The following is a 14678-nucleotide window of genomic DNA, read 5'->3' on the forward strand; positions in this document are numbered from 1 at the left end:
TTTATTGATTTGAGTCCTCTCCCTCTTTTTCTTGATGAGTCTGGCTAATGGTTTATCAATTTTGTTTATCTTCTCAAAGAACCAGCTTTTAGTTTTATTGATCTTTGCTATTGTTTTCTTTGTTTCTATTTCATTTATTTCTGCTCTGATCTTTATGATTTCTTTCTTTCTACTGACTTTGGGTTTTCTTTGTTCTTCTTTCTCTAGTTGCTTGAGGTGTAGGGTTAGATTGTTTATTTAAGATTTTTCTTGTTTCTTGAGGTGAGATTGAATTGCTATAAACTTCCCTCTTAGAATTGCTTTTGCTGCATCCCATAGGGTTTGGGTCATTGTGTTTTTGTTGTCATTTGTTTCTATGTATTTTTTTTACTTCTTACGGGATCTCTTGGTTACTTAGTAGCACTCTGTTTAGCCTCCATGTATTTGTGTTTCTTTTTTTGTTTTTTTTGCGGTTCGTGGGCCTATCACTGCTAAGGCCTCTCCCGTTGCAGAGCACAGGCTCCGGACGCGCAGGCCCAGCGGCCATGGCTCATGGGCCCAGCCGCTCCGCGGCATGTGGGATCCTCCCGGACCGGGGCACGAACCCGTGTCCCCTGCATCAGCACGCAGACTCCCAACCACTACGCCACCAGGGAAGCCCTGTGTTTCATTTCTTTAATTTATTTTTTTTATCATTTTTTTGGCCACACGGCAGGTGGGATCTTACTTCCCTGACCAGGGATCGAACCCATGGCCCCCGCATTGGAAACATGGAGTCTTAACCACTGGACTGCCAGGGAAGTCTCCCTTGCTGGGATCTTGACAGGAATTAAACCTGTACAGCTATTTGGATAGAATCACCATCTTTCTTTTTTTATTGAAGTAGAGTTGATTTACAATGCCATGTTGATTGCTGCTGTACAGCAAAGTGACTCAGTTATACATATATATTCTTTTCATATTCTTTTCCATTATGGTTTATCACAGGATACTGAATATAGTTCCCTGTGCTATACTGTAGGACCTTGTTGTTTATCCATCCTATATGTACTAGTTTGCATCTGCTAATCCCAAACTCCCAGTCCATCCCTCTCCCCTCCCCCTCCCACTTGTCAACCACAAGTCTGTTCTCTATGTCTGTGAGTCCATTTCTGTTTCATAGATAAGTTCATTTGTGCCATATTTTAGAGAATCATCATCTTTCTAAAGCTGAGTCTTCTGAGGCATGAACACAGTCTGTCTCCATGGTTTTCGAGCTTTGGTTTCACGGTATCATTTTCAGCATACAGATCCTGGGCAGCTTTCCTTAGTGTGTGTGTTTCGTGTTTCATTTTTCTCTGGAGCAGCTGTTGATGGAACTGGGTTTACACCTTTGGTTTCTGCATGTTCATCGTCAGTACATGGGACTGACTCTGAATCAATCGGAGGGGATTCACTCATGTATTCCCCTTGAATCCTGCAGCCTTGCTGAGTGCACTTATTAGCTCTAGAATTTTGTTTTTTTGGAGATTCTGTTATTGTTTTTTGAAACAATATTGTTTTGCTATTTGTTAAAATAACAAAATAGTGATGAGGACATGGGTGCCCTAACTGGGGGCTTGTAAGTCAGCCCACTGCTTTGGCAAAGCATTTAGGATGCAGAGTCATGAAAATATTTATGCCATTAGATGTGCTCATACTTCTAGAATCACCCCCGGGGAGTAAAGCAGAAAAACGAAAACTAAGCATGCAGATAAATTGTTGCCTTTTCCATAACAGTAAAAACTGAGCGGGGGGCTTCCCTGGTGGCGCAGTGGTTGGGAGTCCGCCTGCTGATGCAGGGGACACGGGTTCGTGCCCCGGTCTGGGAGGATCCCACATGCCGCGGAGCGGCTGGGCCCGTGAGCCATGGCCGCTGAGCCTGTGCGTCCGGAGCCTGTGCTCCGCAACGGGAGAGGCCACAACAGTGAGAGGCCCGCCTACCACCAAAAAAAAAAAAAAAAAAAAAACTGAGGGGGACAATGAAGTCCATTAATAAGAGTTCAGGAAAATGTGTTACACAAGCTGAATATATCACTACACATTATTAGGAAAAATGTTTTCGATCCGTTAGGTGAAACCCTGGAGGTCCACCACGATTATGACATCTATAAAAATGTAGGCACATGACACAACCCCGGAGGGGAGGGTGTGCAGAAATGAGAGTGACCAACCTTGGGCCATAAGCTTTTCCTCTAATGCTGTCCTAATTTCATAAGGTTTCTATTAATTACATATATTCAGAGCTAGGTCACATTTGTCACTCATGACTGCATTTCCTTGAGGAACTCAACCACTGGATTTTCACTGACATTAAGAAACTTGGGGGACTTCCCTGGTGGAGCAGTGGTTAAGAATCCACCTGCCAATGCAGGGGACACAGGTTCGAGCCCTGGTCTGGGAAGATCCCACATGCCACGGAGCAACTAAGCCCGTGCACCACAACTACTGAGCCTGTGCTCTAGAGCCCATGAGCCACAACAACTGAGCCCACGCACCACAACTACTGAAGCCCATGCACCTAGAGCCGGTGCTCTGCAACAAGAGAAGCCACCAATGAGAAGCCCGCGCACCGCAGTGAAGAGTAGCCGCAACTCACCGTAACTAGAAAAAGCCCACATACAACAATGAAGACCCAATGCAGCCAAAAAAAAAAAAAAAATTTAAATTAAAAAAACAAAGAAACTTGGATCAAGGGTGTGTACATATGTCCAGTCTCATCAAATTATATACAATAAATAGGCACAGGTGTTTTGCATATCAATTATACCTCAGTAAAGCTGTAAAAGAGAGAGAGAGGGAATTGGGATCAAAAAGAATCTGAAGGAATGAATATTATTCAAAAGACTTTCAGGGGCTTCCCTGGTGGCTCAGTGGTTGAGAATCCGCCTGCCGATGCAGGGGACACGGGTTCGTACCCCGGTCCGGGAAGATCCCACATGCCGCGGAGCGGCTGGGCCCGTGAGCCATGGCCGCTGAGCCTGCGCGTCCGGAGCCTGTGCTCCGTAACGGGAGAGGCCACAACAGTGAGAGGCCTGTGTACCGCAAAAAAAAAAAAAAAAAAAGACTTTTAATATACTTGCTGGGTAATTTTTGAAAAGATTTTGAGAGTGTTTATAATGACAATGTCTAGGTTTGAAGTTTTCTAAGGAGACAGGAAAGTATTTTTTCTTTTCTACATTTATACATTTGGTCTTGAGCACTTGCCCAATTACTTCCTTGGGATAAATTCCAGTGGAGGAAATTGCTGAGTCCAGGGGAATGTGTATTTTAGACTTGGATGTATTGACTACACTGTGTCCTGGAAGGGTTTTATTACGAGTTTATGTTCCCACCAAGAGTGTTTGTGACACCCCAAGACATTGTCACTCCTGGCGACCTTTACCATCCTTGTAGGTGAACTTGACACACACATAGGATTGAGTTTCTGCACCTTTTTACATGTTTATCATCAACTTGTAGGTCTGTTTCGTGTCCATTTATTTCTGTTGCAGTGGGGTTTTTTTTGTTTTGTTTTTTTGGTTTATGAGAAAAATATTTGTTCAATAGAGAAGTGAGAAAATGTGTAAGAGTGACTCTTTTTCTATTTATGGCAGGTGTGCTTCCCCAGTTCAGGCTTTGCTTCTCGAAGCCTGTTAATGAGGCCTTTGCTGTACACAAGTTTACCATGTTTTTGTTGCTGTTGTCAAATTTATCAAGCTTTTCCTTTATGGTTTCTATCATGTTTACAAAGTCTTTCTCCCCCTCAATGCAGTAGATTTATTCTCCCATATTTTCTTCTACCCTTACGGTATCTTAAAGAAGAAAAGGATTAATCGTCCTGAAGAATTTTTTTTTTTTTTTTTTTTTTTGCATGTGATATGTGAGGTCTGGCTCATCTTTGTTGTTCCAGGTGGACTCATGGGACTGATGGTCTCAAAGCATCTCTCAGGAGGGCAGCGGCAGACAGTGGGTGATAGGGGGGCACCGAACACGTGTGCTCCGGAATGGGTCCGCTTTCCGCCAGCTCCCACTCGGTGCCCTGCCACCTTCTTCCCTGCCCTCTCTCAGCAGAGTTTCCTCGGCTGTGGGCTAGGCGTGACCGTGTGGGCCCTGGGCACAGGACATGTGCACAGATGTGGGGCTCGCAGGGCCCCTGGGAGCAGAGAAGTTCCCCCAGGTCCCACAGGAAGGGGAGGAAGGAGCAGAACTCAAAGCCTCCCCCACTGTAAGAGTTCAGGCTGCTGTGGTTCTTACCCTGTGTTCCCCAGGCGGGCCACTCGCCTTGAACATCTACTTCAGTGGGGGGAGGGGGGCAGTGAGGAGCCTTAGGGAGGGGCGCCCTGGGGTGGTCTGGTGATGGGAGAGAAGAGGATAGAGGGCAGCGCTCGTCAAGCCCTGATGTGCATACAGATCCACTGGGGACCCTGTTTAGACAGATTCTGGTCCAGCCTCCACCCCAGGGGCCACCTGCGGAGAAGCAAGAGGTAAAGCCCAGCCTAAGTAGCATGACATGACCGGTCCAGAGCAGCGGTTCTCACACTCGGGGCATCAGAATCCCCTGGGGCTTGTTCAAACCCTGATGGCCGGGCCCACCCTCGGAGCCGGGCAGGGCTGGACTGAGGATGTACATTCTGGCACAGTTGCGGGGGGTTTGTTCTCAGAGGGCTGGGCTACCCCCCCTGCCTGACGAGGGGCTGCACTCTGGGCCCAAGCTGCATCCCCTGCGTGGAGTGGGCACCGGCGCTGGCTGGGGTGCCCTGGGGTCCCTCAGAGTCCCGACCTCTCTCTGCATGGGCCCTGACCATTGAGCACGTGACCCCCACATTCCTGTACTTCAGACCTCCCAGGGGATGCCCTGGATGGGAGACGCAGCTGGTTTCTGACTTGGAGTCTCTCGTGGAGACCCGTACCCCTCCTGGAATGATTCTTGGGGGATCGTCTGGTTCCCCCATCCTTTCTACACAGGGCACAATCAGCCTGGGCAGGATTTCCACGCCCGCAAGATGACAGGGTTTGTCCAGGTTTGGAGTTTGGAGGGTGGGCTGCCCCCACCCCCTGGGAGGACCCTGGGTGACGGACGGGCACGTGGGCGGCGCTGTCCCTCATGGGGGCGGCTTGGTAGTTGCCCAGCACCAGCGCTAACGCCGTGTTCTTTGCCTTGCAGCGCCGGCCGACAGCTCCAGCCTGCTGGTCCCCGAGGGCACTGCCATGCCGGGCCTGAGCCGCCCACCCTCCGATGGCCCCACGGGCACCCTGCTGCCCGCTCCGCACCCACGCCGCACATCCCCTGAGGGCCCCCACCAGGGCACGCGGGCACAGCCAGGTCCCAGGCGCGTGGCCCGCTCCGCCAGCGACCCCACCTCGTGCGCATCCAGGGCGGCAGGTACAGCTGGCCCAGCCCCCTGTGTCCCCAGGGCGTGCCTGGCTCTGCCCGGACACTGCAGGCCTCGGTGCCCCCTGGGAGTGGAGTCCAGCCCTGGGCCCTGCCTCAGGGCCACAAGGGGAATGTGGTCTCGAAGTCCAGAGCCTGTAAGGGGGGCGGACAGTCTGGGGCCCCTGCTGTGCTCCCACCAGGCTTGCTGCTCTGGCCAGGAAGGCTGGAGGGAGGAGGAAAGGTTTGGGGTGATGACAGCTCTCCAGGAGGGTCCGCCAGCCCTGACGTTAGCCTGTGGGCTGCACACCAGCTCTGGGGCACGAGAGGGTCCTAGGGTCAGGCAGGGCCCACAGTCTGTGTCTGTCTGTCAGCCGGGGTGGCTCTCCCCCAGGACCAGCCTGGGTAACACACCTGTGGGTAGTGCCAGTGTCTGCTGAGCGGTCTGGTGGGACCCAGCGCCACGCAAGGTGTGGCTGCATCTCAGTGACAGCGCTGCGGAGGTGGGGGTCCGCCAGCCGATGCCGCCCAGGGCAGACACGGGTGTGTTCTCGACAGCACTTCACGGGCGCCCTGGGCCGCACTCAGCGTGTGGCCCAGAGCTGTGTCAGAGTCGCCCACATGAAGTCAGCGTGGCCAGTGCCCTCCCAGGCCGGGGGACCTGGCACCAGAGTCCTGCACCCGGCAGCCCAGGAATCTGCACTTCAACCAGCCCCCCAAGGGGTCTTGTATGTCCTAAAGTAGGAGGACCCCCATCTCCTCCCGGGTTGCTATTTTTGAGTAGGAGGATGGCGGGGTCTGTGCCAGTAAAGGCCGGTGAGCCCTTGGCCACAATGCCATCGCTGTGGGGACTTGTCCATATAGCACGAGTGAAGGAACCTGGAGGAGGCCAGAGGTGCCTGGACTGGTCGGGGTCTTGTCCAGCTGGACCCCAAGGAGACTAGATCCCGTCCTGCCCCAGAACCGCGTCCCTGTGAGGAGCCAGCAGCACTCAACAGGCAGCTGCCCGGAGGTGCCCTGCTGGGAAGTGCTGGGCTTTGCTTCTGCAGCTCTTCGGTCCGCATCCCTCTCCCTGCCCTCCTGCGCCCACCTCTGCCAACTCACACCGAGACGCCTCTGCCAGAACCTTCTCCTGGAGATGCCCCTCGGCTGGTGTACTCCTGGTTCAGATGTTTCTCGCCCCGTTAGGGCCAACACTCCCCGAACGGGGCTCGATGATGACTGCATCCCGCCCCCCACCCAGTGAAGTTCATGCTGCGCAAACCCTGACAGGTTAGGGACGGACTTGCAGAGCAGCGGTGGCTTGATTACAAGTCACCCCTGCATCCTCCTCACTGCCCTGTCGCCTCAGCCTCTCGGCTGCGTGATGGTTACTGTTGTGCATATGGCTCCCGGGGGGCTGGACCCCCAGATGCAGATGGGGATTGGGATGAGGGACGGTGGGTTTGTCAGTGGCACCGGCCTGCTACCCTGTGCCCGGGCCACGCTGAGGAAGCGACGGGCCCTGGGGACGCCACCTGCCCCGGGTGGGAGCCACCTGGGCGCTGGCTGGCTGAAATTCAGGAGTTTTCCTCTGCTGCTCTTGCATCTGAAATCCATTGCTTATCCTCAGGAGGGTTACTATGGTGTTGTCGGGAATTCCTTTTCCCCCGGCTGTGTGTTAACTGAATTCTCTTTCTGGTTAAGGCGATGCCTCGCCACACACCCCATCCTGCAGCCAGGATCTTGAAGCAGGACTGTCCCGGGCTGCACGGGAAACTGGTAAGACTCTCTTTCTCTGAAACCCTTTGATAACCACAGTGTGGGGGGCAGGGATGACCAGAGGTCCTCGACTGCCTTGTGTCTAAACACAGCCCCTCCCAGGGTCACCCAGGCACGCGATGCCCCAAATCTCTGGGCTTTGGAAGATGGGCCTGCCCTCCCTCCCCTGCTCTCTTGGCAGATGTATTAGAGGCTACAGCTGATTTAACACCACACGGCTGCTTGTGTCACGGTATTTATGAGATTCTCTTTGGAGGGGAGAAGGGCCCGTGTGAATCTTATACAGTTTCACATGCTTAATTGCCAGGCTTGCTCGCTGCTACCAGAAATACCCCAGACCACCGAGAATGTGTTTCCTTGTGTGACTTGAAATGTAGATTGAGCAAGCCAGGTCTTAATCTGGTCCTTGGCGAGCTGGTCACAGCTGACTGGCCGGAGCTGCTTTCTCTGGAGGGTCATCTGGAGCGGCCGAGGCCCCCTGGTAGCTGGTGCCATTTCCCGGCCCTTGGCCTGGGGAGCATTGACCACAAGGCCCTGGGCTTCGGGCGACTCTGCTGCCTCTTGAGAGGTGGCTGCTGTCTCTGCCCTTGACGTGGGGAGGGGGCTCTCATTGCCCCTCTGCCACCCCCAGCTCTGCTCTTAAGGCAGATGTGTCTCCAAATGCCACCCAACCCACAAGGGCGAAGGTCACTGAGCTGGGGAAGGCTGAGAAGGGGCAGCCCTCCTGCCAGCTCAGGAATTCCAGCAGAGAGGCACACAGAATGGAGACCCCTGCCCCGCCCTGCCCTTCTCTTGCTGGCCGGCTTCGATTCTCGCCCTCCCATCTCCAGCCCTCGGCTCCAGGAGGCTGTGGCCCCTCGAGGTTACTGCAGGCTGAACTCAGGGCTGCAAGGGGCCAGGCCATGCCAGGGGACATGCGAAGCGAGGGCCGGCTGGGGAACACAGAAATCCTCGTGGAAAGCTTGTCCCAAGCATCCCTGTGTTTGCTTTTCAGAGAATTTAGTGGACGGCTGCCTTCTGTTTTGTGTTGGGTGTTTTCAGATTGTGCATTTTCCCTTGGTTTTCAGCTTCCTTGTCTCACTCTGTCATGGTTGCCTGTGCCTGTCGGCCCCAGCTTTCACCCCCCAGGGAACCAGATGCCTGGAAAACGGACCAGCGGTTAAAGCCAGAGGCCTTACAGTCAGTCTCCAAAGAGCGGCCGCACTCCTTAGTGGACAGCAAGGCCTACGCGGACGCCAGGGTTTTGGTGGCTAAGTTCTTGGAACACTCGAGCTGCTCCCTTCCCGTGGAGGTGAGGCACGTGGTGGGCTCCGCTCGCTCAGCCATCCCCTCCGAGGAGTGCCACGTGGAGGAGGCCGTCCTCAGCGCCCGTGTCCTGGACCAGCTGTGAAAGCACCTCCATCTGGATGTGAACATGGACAGACCTGGTGCCAGAGTCCCTGCCGGGGACACCGGGCCTGTGGGGAGAGGCTGCTGCCTGGGTGGCTCAAGCGGCAGAGGCCGTCGGCTGTTTTCTGGGGGCTGACACTTCCTACCTGTCCCAGTGATACAGTGGATGACTCGCTCGTGTCCATCGTGAATTCTTCCCTGTTGTCAGGCAGGTGGCACCTTGAACTAGCCATATGACAGCGATCCAGTGGCAGGGGACACGCATGTAGCTAAAGAAACTGAAGTATCTTCACAATCGGGGCCATGGAAGAGCAAGATTCTCCTGCACCCCAGTCCCCACCCCCGGATTTAGTTTAGTGTTTAAAGGGGTAGAGGAGTCCATCAGGCAACGAGCCCATTTCCCCTTGAGGTTTGAATCAATGATCAACCCTTTCTCAGAGGCTGATTTTTAAGAAAATAAGTCATTCTAGCCCAGATGGCAGCAGGGGTCCAGCCTTATGCCCTCAGGGCAACAGGGCCACCCTGTGAACAAACATACGATGAGGGACTCCCCAGGGGGGCCCGGCCACCCTGTGGCAAGGGGCTTTGAGGGACAAAGCCCCCCACCCCACCCCGGCACCTTGTCTCACGGGCAACCCCTCCCTGCCTCTCCCCTCCCCAGAGCATTTTCCCAGCTTCCTCTTTGGCTGTCTCTCCACTGTCTCTTTAACCGGCTCAGCACGGAGCACTTTGAGTGGTTATTTGCCCCATAACAATAAGCCCCCATGGCGAGCCCCTGGGGTTCTCCCACATCTGCCCTCGCCAGACTGGCCTCAAGGGATCTCTGATGACCCAGAGCAGCCCCTTCCCCAGCCGGGCGGCAGCAGCCACATCTGCTTTGGAAGATGCCGCCTGTCAACCGCTTCTTTCCGTGAACCACCCCCACCTCGAGCTGGGTGCGCAGAAGCCTCCTCGGCCACAGCAGCTTGGGCGCCCTGGACCTTCTTGGCCCCCAGGGCCGCCCTGTTCTGGCGACCTCAGCAGCAGCTGCTTCCCAACCAGGGTCCTGGAGCAGCGCTGTCCTCAAGGACTTTCTGCAGCCACGGGGATACCTGTGCCATCCTGGACTGTGGCAGGCGGCTCCTACGTGGGACAAGGCAGCTGGAGACCACAGTTCTCAACCAAGAGCCCACGGCCCAACACAGGGAGTGCCGGGGGCGGGCTGGGAGGGTGCCCAGCGCTGCCGGGTGTCCAGCAGCCCAGGGCTGCGCCGCCCCCCGTAGCCAGCGTGCTGGGGTGTGTGGGGGGAGCAGGGACGGGGCTCGCGGGGGTGTTTCCAGCCCAGACACCCCGAGGAGCCCCTCGACACCAAGGTAGGTAGCCCGCGGTGCCCGCCAGCTGCCAACGCTTTGCTTCCCTAATGTCATCATCGGTCACTGCCGTCCAGAGGTGAGAGCTGGACCAATATATAAATCAGGCCTTGTGATGATAGCCAGAACTTTTTCCCTCGAGACATCGCAGAGGAGAAGTTATGAGCACTTTATCCAGACTATAAAACCGGAAATCTCTACTGTTTCTCAACTGAGGGCTTTTGAAGTCCCCAAAAGTAAATCTCTCTGCAGGTAAAGTAAATTGATGGTTTTTCCAAGGGGCCTCCCCTAAACCTCCCAGCAAAGCGTGGATGGCCCCAGCGCCCTGGTCTCTGCATCAAGGCGTCTCTGCGGTGGCAACCAGCGCTTAGCAGGCTGCAGGGGTTTTCACCTGGGTGGGGGGCTCACGTCAGGTTTGGGGGCTCACACGGCAGGACCCTGGGCCGAGCCTGCAGGTCTCAGACAGGCTGCCTCTCGAGTGAGGCCAGCCCTTGCGTCCGCCCCCACCCCACCTCACGGGCATCAGAATTGTTACTCTGCAGCGGGATGGGTGACCTCCAGGGGGCCTGGCCTGGTGCTCTGTGTCCTTTGCTTCCCCTCCCTGCAGGGGGCCATGTCTCCTGCCTCCAAGCACCTGCCACAGCCTGTGCCTGCACCTGGGTGCAGGTAGGGGCTCTGGCCCGAAGCCCAGCGGCCGGCCCTTCTCAAGTGCTAGGCCCTCACACGTGTTCTCATGCTCAGTTTTGTGTTTGTCTTCACAGCATCTCTATCTTGCGGGTGACCACACTGTACCCAGTTCTACAGCGCTGGGCTGGCACCTTCTGAGGGCCCACGTCGGCTCCTGCAGGGCCCAGGCTCCTGGCTCCCAGGAAAGGTCCCGGGAAGAGAGAGGTGCCTGGCAACGGGCCGGGGTCTGACTCCCCAGCCCGGGTACCTTCAACCCCACTCTGCTCGGCGTCACCTGGGAACCAGCAGCCCCGGCATCGAGCGCCCCGAGCCCCAGGCTGTGTCGGCTCACGGCCAAGGGGAAAGGCAGTGTCCCCCCCGTCACTGGTGCGCCCTCGTCCGCTCGGCCCTGGTCTCCCCGCTCTCGTTAACACGTCAGCAGGCAGGTCCCCACGGGCTGTGCTGGAAGCCGAGGCCCAGGATGCCCCCTGCACAGGGCCCGGGGCCTGTGCTCTCCTGGACCTCCCCCACCAAAAAGAGGGCCAGCACAGGGCCAGTGCCTGTCTGGCACTGCCATTAGACCCCCACCCAGGGACCACAAGGATGCTGGGATGGAGGAGCTCCAGACCCCTACTCTATGGCAAACAGGGGGGCGCTTATCCTTCACAAGGACTTAAGGGCTCCTTCAGCTGGTGACAATGATACAAATTAAATGCGTGTAACAAACCACGTAAAAGAAAGCTTATTTCGAATGGATGTTTCCTCCCCCACAGCTGTATTGATCCACAGATGCTGCTATTAAGGCAGAATTTATAGGAAATTGTTTTCAAGCCTGTTTGTACAACTGGCAGGTTGTATTTATTTAATGTACCTCAAGGTGTTTTCATAATGATCAGTGTTTTAATAAAAACTATTTCTGGCCTCTGTGTCTCTGAGGTCTGATCGGGACAGACAGATGCCGAGAGCCGTGTGTACTGCTGGTGACCAGGTGCCGAGCGAGGGCTCAGGCCGGGCAACTGACCACGGAGCGTGACCCACCCCTGGCACCCGACTGTGTTTCCTAACATCCTTCTGGAGACAGACAGACCCCGGCCCACAGCTGTCCCGCTGTCATAATGATCAGTGTTTTAATAAAAACTATTTCTGGCCTCTGTGTCTCTGAGGTCTGATCGGGACAGACAGATGCCGAGAGCCGTGTGTACTGCTGGTGACCAGGTGCCGAGCGAGGGCTCAGGCCGGGCAACTGACCACGGAGCGTGACCCACCCCTGGCACCCGACTGTGTTTCCTAACATCCTTCTGGAGACAGACCCCGGCCCACAGCTATCCCTCTGTGGGACATGTCCCTGGCTTCTGGGAGGAATGCAGGCCCCTGGCTTAAAGCTCTCTCTCTCTTTTTTTTTAATGTTCATCACATGACGGGACACCTGCCCCCGTCATCTGCTAGCCCTGGGTTTCCTCTCCGGAGCCCATTCACCTGCCTCGTTCTGGGCGCTGCAGGGCCATACCCCTGGGCCCCCTGAGCTGAGGCCCCTTCCCTCCAGCTCTCACCCCAGGGTGTGGGCCATCCCTGCCTAGTGGCTCACAGCATGGAACTAAGATCCCGGCCAGAGAAGGGGCCCAGCTTGCCCAATGTCCCTTGATAACATGCTGGAACACCGCCCAGGGCTTCTGACCAGAGCCCATGCTCACCCCAGCTCCCCATGCCAGGGGACACCGGGACCAGGACGGTGACCACAGAACGCAGTCAGTGATGGGAGCACTGCCAAGTCCTGCTATCAGGCAAGACGGGCTGCAGGGCGGCCCCAGGGAAGGAGCCAGGCTATAGGTGGGCCGGCTTTCTGCTCTATACACGCACACACCTCTCCCAGAGATGATTCCCATCTGAACCAGAAGCCCGAGCCTCCCACTCTCCCTTATTCAATTAGTTGGGAGCTTGTCTCCTGCGGGGATGGTGCCCGGAGCCCTCAGACCTGGTGGGGAGGCCCCCACCCAGAGCCGGGCTGTGAGGGGCGGAGTTAGAGGAAAGCTGGGCGGCCACTTCTCCGTCAACAAACCAGCCACACGGACAGCTTTCCATCATGACCTCAGGTTTATTAGTGGTATTAGCGAGTCTTCCCAAGGTCAGCTGCATGCAACACACAGGTCACCCTCATCCAGTGGTCCTAGAGCTTAGTTACTGCATGGTAAGGCTTCTTAAGTCACAGTGTATTCTTCAAGGCCTGGGCCAAAGAGAGAGACTTCCGGACAAAATGACATCGTGAACACTGAGCTCTGCGGGGCGGATCTAGACTATGCTGCACTTGACCTACACGCACTGGAACACTGCGCACGGTGACAGCACCCGGACGCACAGGCTCCCGGGGACAGCAGGCTCTAGGTGTCCGGGGAGGGTCTGGTTTCCGAGGGGGGAGCTCACGTGTGGATGTGTGTGTGTAGACAGATTGTAATGAGGCCGCCAGCCTGTGTGGGAGGCTGCCCGGGGGCGTCCAGGGGCCAGCGGACAGGTGGGCACGGGCAGCAGACGTGGCCACGGGTCGTCGGAAAATCCTAACGTCTGAAGAGCAGTTTGTTGTCAAATAAAAGTCAAAATGGTGATGTTGTCTAAATAGGCATGGAGTTTTGAGGTTGTGGATATCACCATTTATGTAACTCAGGGATGTCTCCTTTCTCGGGAAATATAACCACGTGTCCCCCAACTTCAGTGACCAGTCCCATCCTGAGAGCTGCCTGTTCACACTCAGCCATCAGGGCAGTCGGGCACCCTCCCCGCAGGAACCCGAGCCCCAGCTGAGGGCGGGGCACACCGCTGCTGCCCCCTGGAGCGCGCTGTCCTCGAGGGGCTCCCTGCACAGCCGCATCCGGGGGCACCCACGTTCGCCCTCCACGGCTCCACACCACACGGACGTACAGACAAACCCTTGTCCGTCGCAATGAGAAAATTCAGAATGTGGCAAAATACGTGACTCTTCTACAAAGACTGGTTCCTGTGACTCTCCTTGGATAAAGACCCCTTTTTGTCCAAAAAAAAAAAAAAAAGTGGTGGTGAGGGCATGCCCTTCAGAGGAGCCAGTGTCCTCAGGTGGGCTGTGGGTTCAGGGGTCGGGTCCTGGGTCCAGCTCCCGTTTCTTGGGGTGCAGGCGGGCAGCCTAGATGTACAACGGGGTCTCCTGGCCTGTGAGGAGCCTGAACATGGCGGCAGGCATGGTCTTCATATGGATCTGCCAATGAGAGAGAGGGGCTGACCCAGCCCTCCCTGCCTCCACCTCCCACCCCCGTCCCCCCCATGCGAGACCAGCGATGCCCAAGTCCCCTGAGCGTGTCCTGTGTAAAGTACCAGCGTCCAGAGGGGAGGAAGAGTGACCTGCGCACTGTCAACAACAAATTGGCACTTGTCATGGGCACTTGCCATCTACCTCTACAAGGATTAAAGCAGGTGCCGCTGCAGCTGCTGACCTTCAACACCCCCTGAAAGGGATTCAGGGTGGAGATCAGGAATGAGCCCCTCTGTGCTCTGGGGAAAACTGGGAGAACAGGTCTTCAGATAGTTAGATATTTTCAGGAGCCGATTTTTTGAGCTCAATTCTCGTTATCTCCTCATATCTAGAAAAACACTGAAATCCTTCCTGGGGACGTCTGCTCTTCATGACTAGCAGTAACCTTCATGAGACTAGCAGAACCTTCTGCAAAAAATATGTGCTCCATTGCATGTACTCCCCCTTCACCAAAATCACATGTATACTGACCGTCCCCCCTGCCTCTTTGGAGCAGTTTCCCAGAGCTGTATGAAATGCTGTCTCCTGGGCTACAGTCCTCATTTTGCCCCAAATAAAACAACTCACAACTCTCATGTGCATTTTTTAAAGTCGACACCGTGGTCACCACCCCTGATGGCGGCTTAGAAAGCATACCCTGACCGCGCAGACTGTGACCTGGGAGCCCCGTCCAGGTCTTTAGAGGGTTTTACACACGGTCAAGGGCTGGTTTTCCCTTCAGCTCAAGCTGACATCAGGTGCAGAAAAAGTTGGACTTTTGACTGTGCACCGAGCTGAAGGCAGGCTGGGGCGCCCAGGCCTCCTTGGAAACTGCAAGGGGCAAGCTTTGCCTCGGCGTGAGACCCAGAGGCTCACACACAAAGTGCGTGTGTGGCGGGCGGAGGCCTGG

The 14678-nt window shown here is 55.7% G+C and overlaps 2 protein-coding genes across 3 annotated transcripts in view; one reads left to right on the forward strand and one right to left on the reverse strand.

The window, feature by feature from the left end:
• ENTREP2 (endosomal transmembrane epsin interactor 2) overlaps positions 1-9863 on the forward strand; it is a 426858-nt gene extending 416995 nt beyond the window's left edge. The window contains exons 9-11 of the mRNA XM_024129669.3: positions 5144-5362; positions 7037-7111; positions 8179-9863. Coding sequence (XP_023985437.1) covers positions 5144-5362; positions 7037-7111; positions 8179-8501 — 617 coding nt within the window. The 3' untranslated portion in view covers positions 8502-9863. The remainder of the gene's footprint in view (positions 1-5143; positions 5363-7036; positions 7112-8178) is intronic.
• A 2730-nt stretch (positions 9864-12593) lies between these two features.
• Positions 12594-14678, reverse strand: part of APBA2 (amyloid beta precursor protein binding family A member 2) — a 264544-nt gene continuing 262459 nt past the window's right edge. The window contains exon 14 of one of the 2 annotated variants that reach the window (XM_024129695.1): positions 12594-13735. In XM_024129695.1, the coding sequence (XP_023985463.1) occupies positions 13664-13735 (72 nt within the window). In that variant the 3' untranslated portion in view covers positions 12594-13663. The remainder of the gene's footprint in view (positions 13736-14678) is intronic. The other variant, XM_007128812.3, reaches the window with a different exon arrangement.

The sequence above is a fragment of the Physeter macrocephalus genome, chromosome 11, assembly GCF_002837175.3.
Source record: "Physeter macrocephalus isolate SW-GA chromosome 11, ASM283717v5, whole genome shotgun sequence".
NCBI lineage: Eukaryota > Metazoa > Chordata > Mammalia > Artiodactyla > Physeteridae > Physeter > Physeter macrocephalus.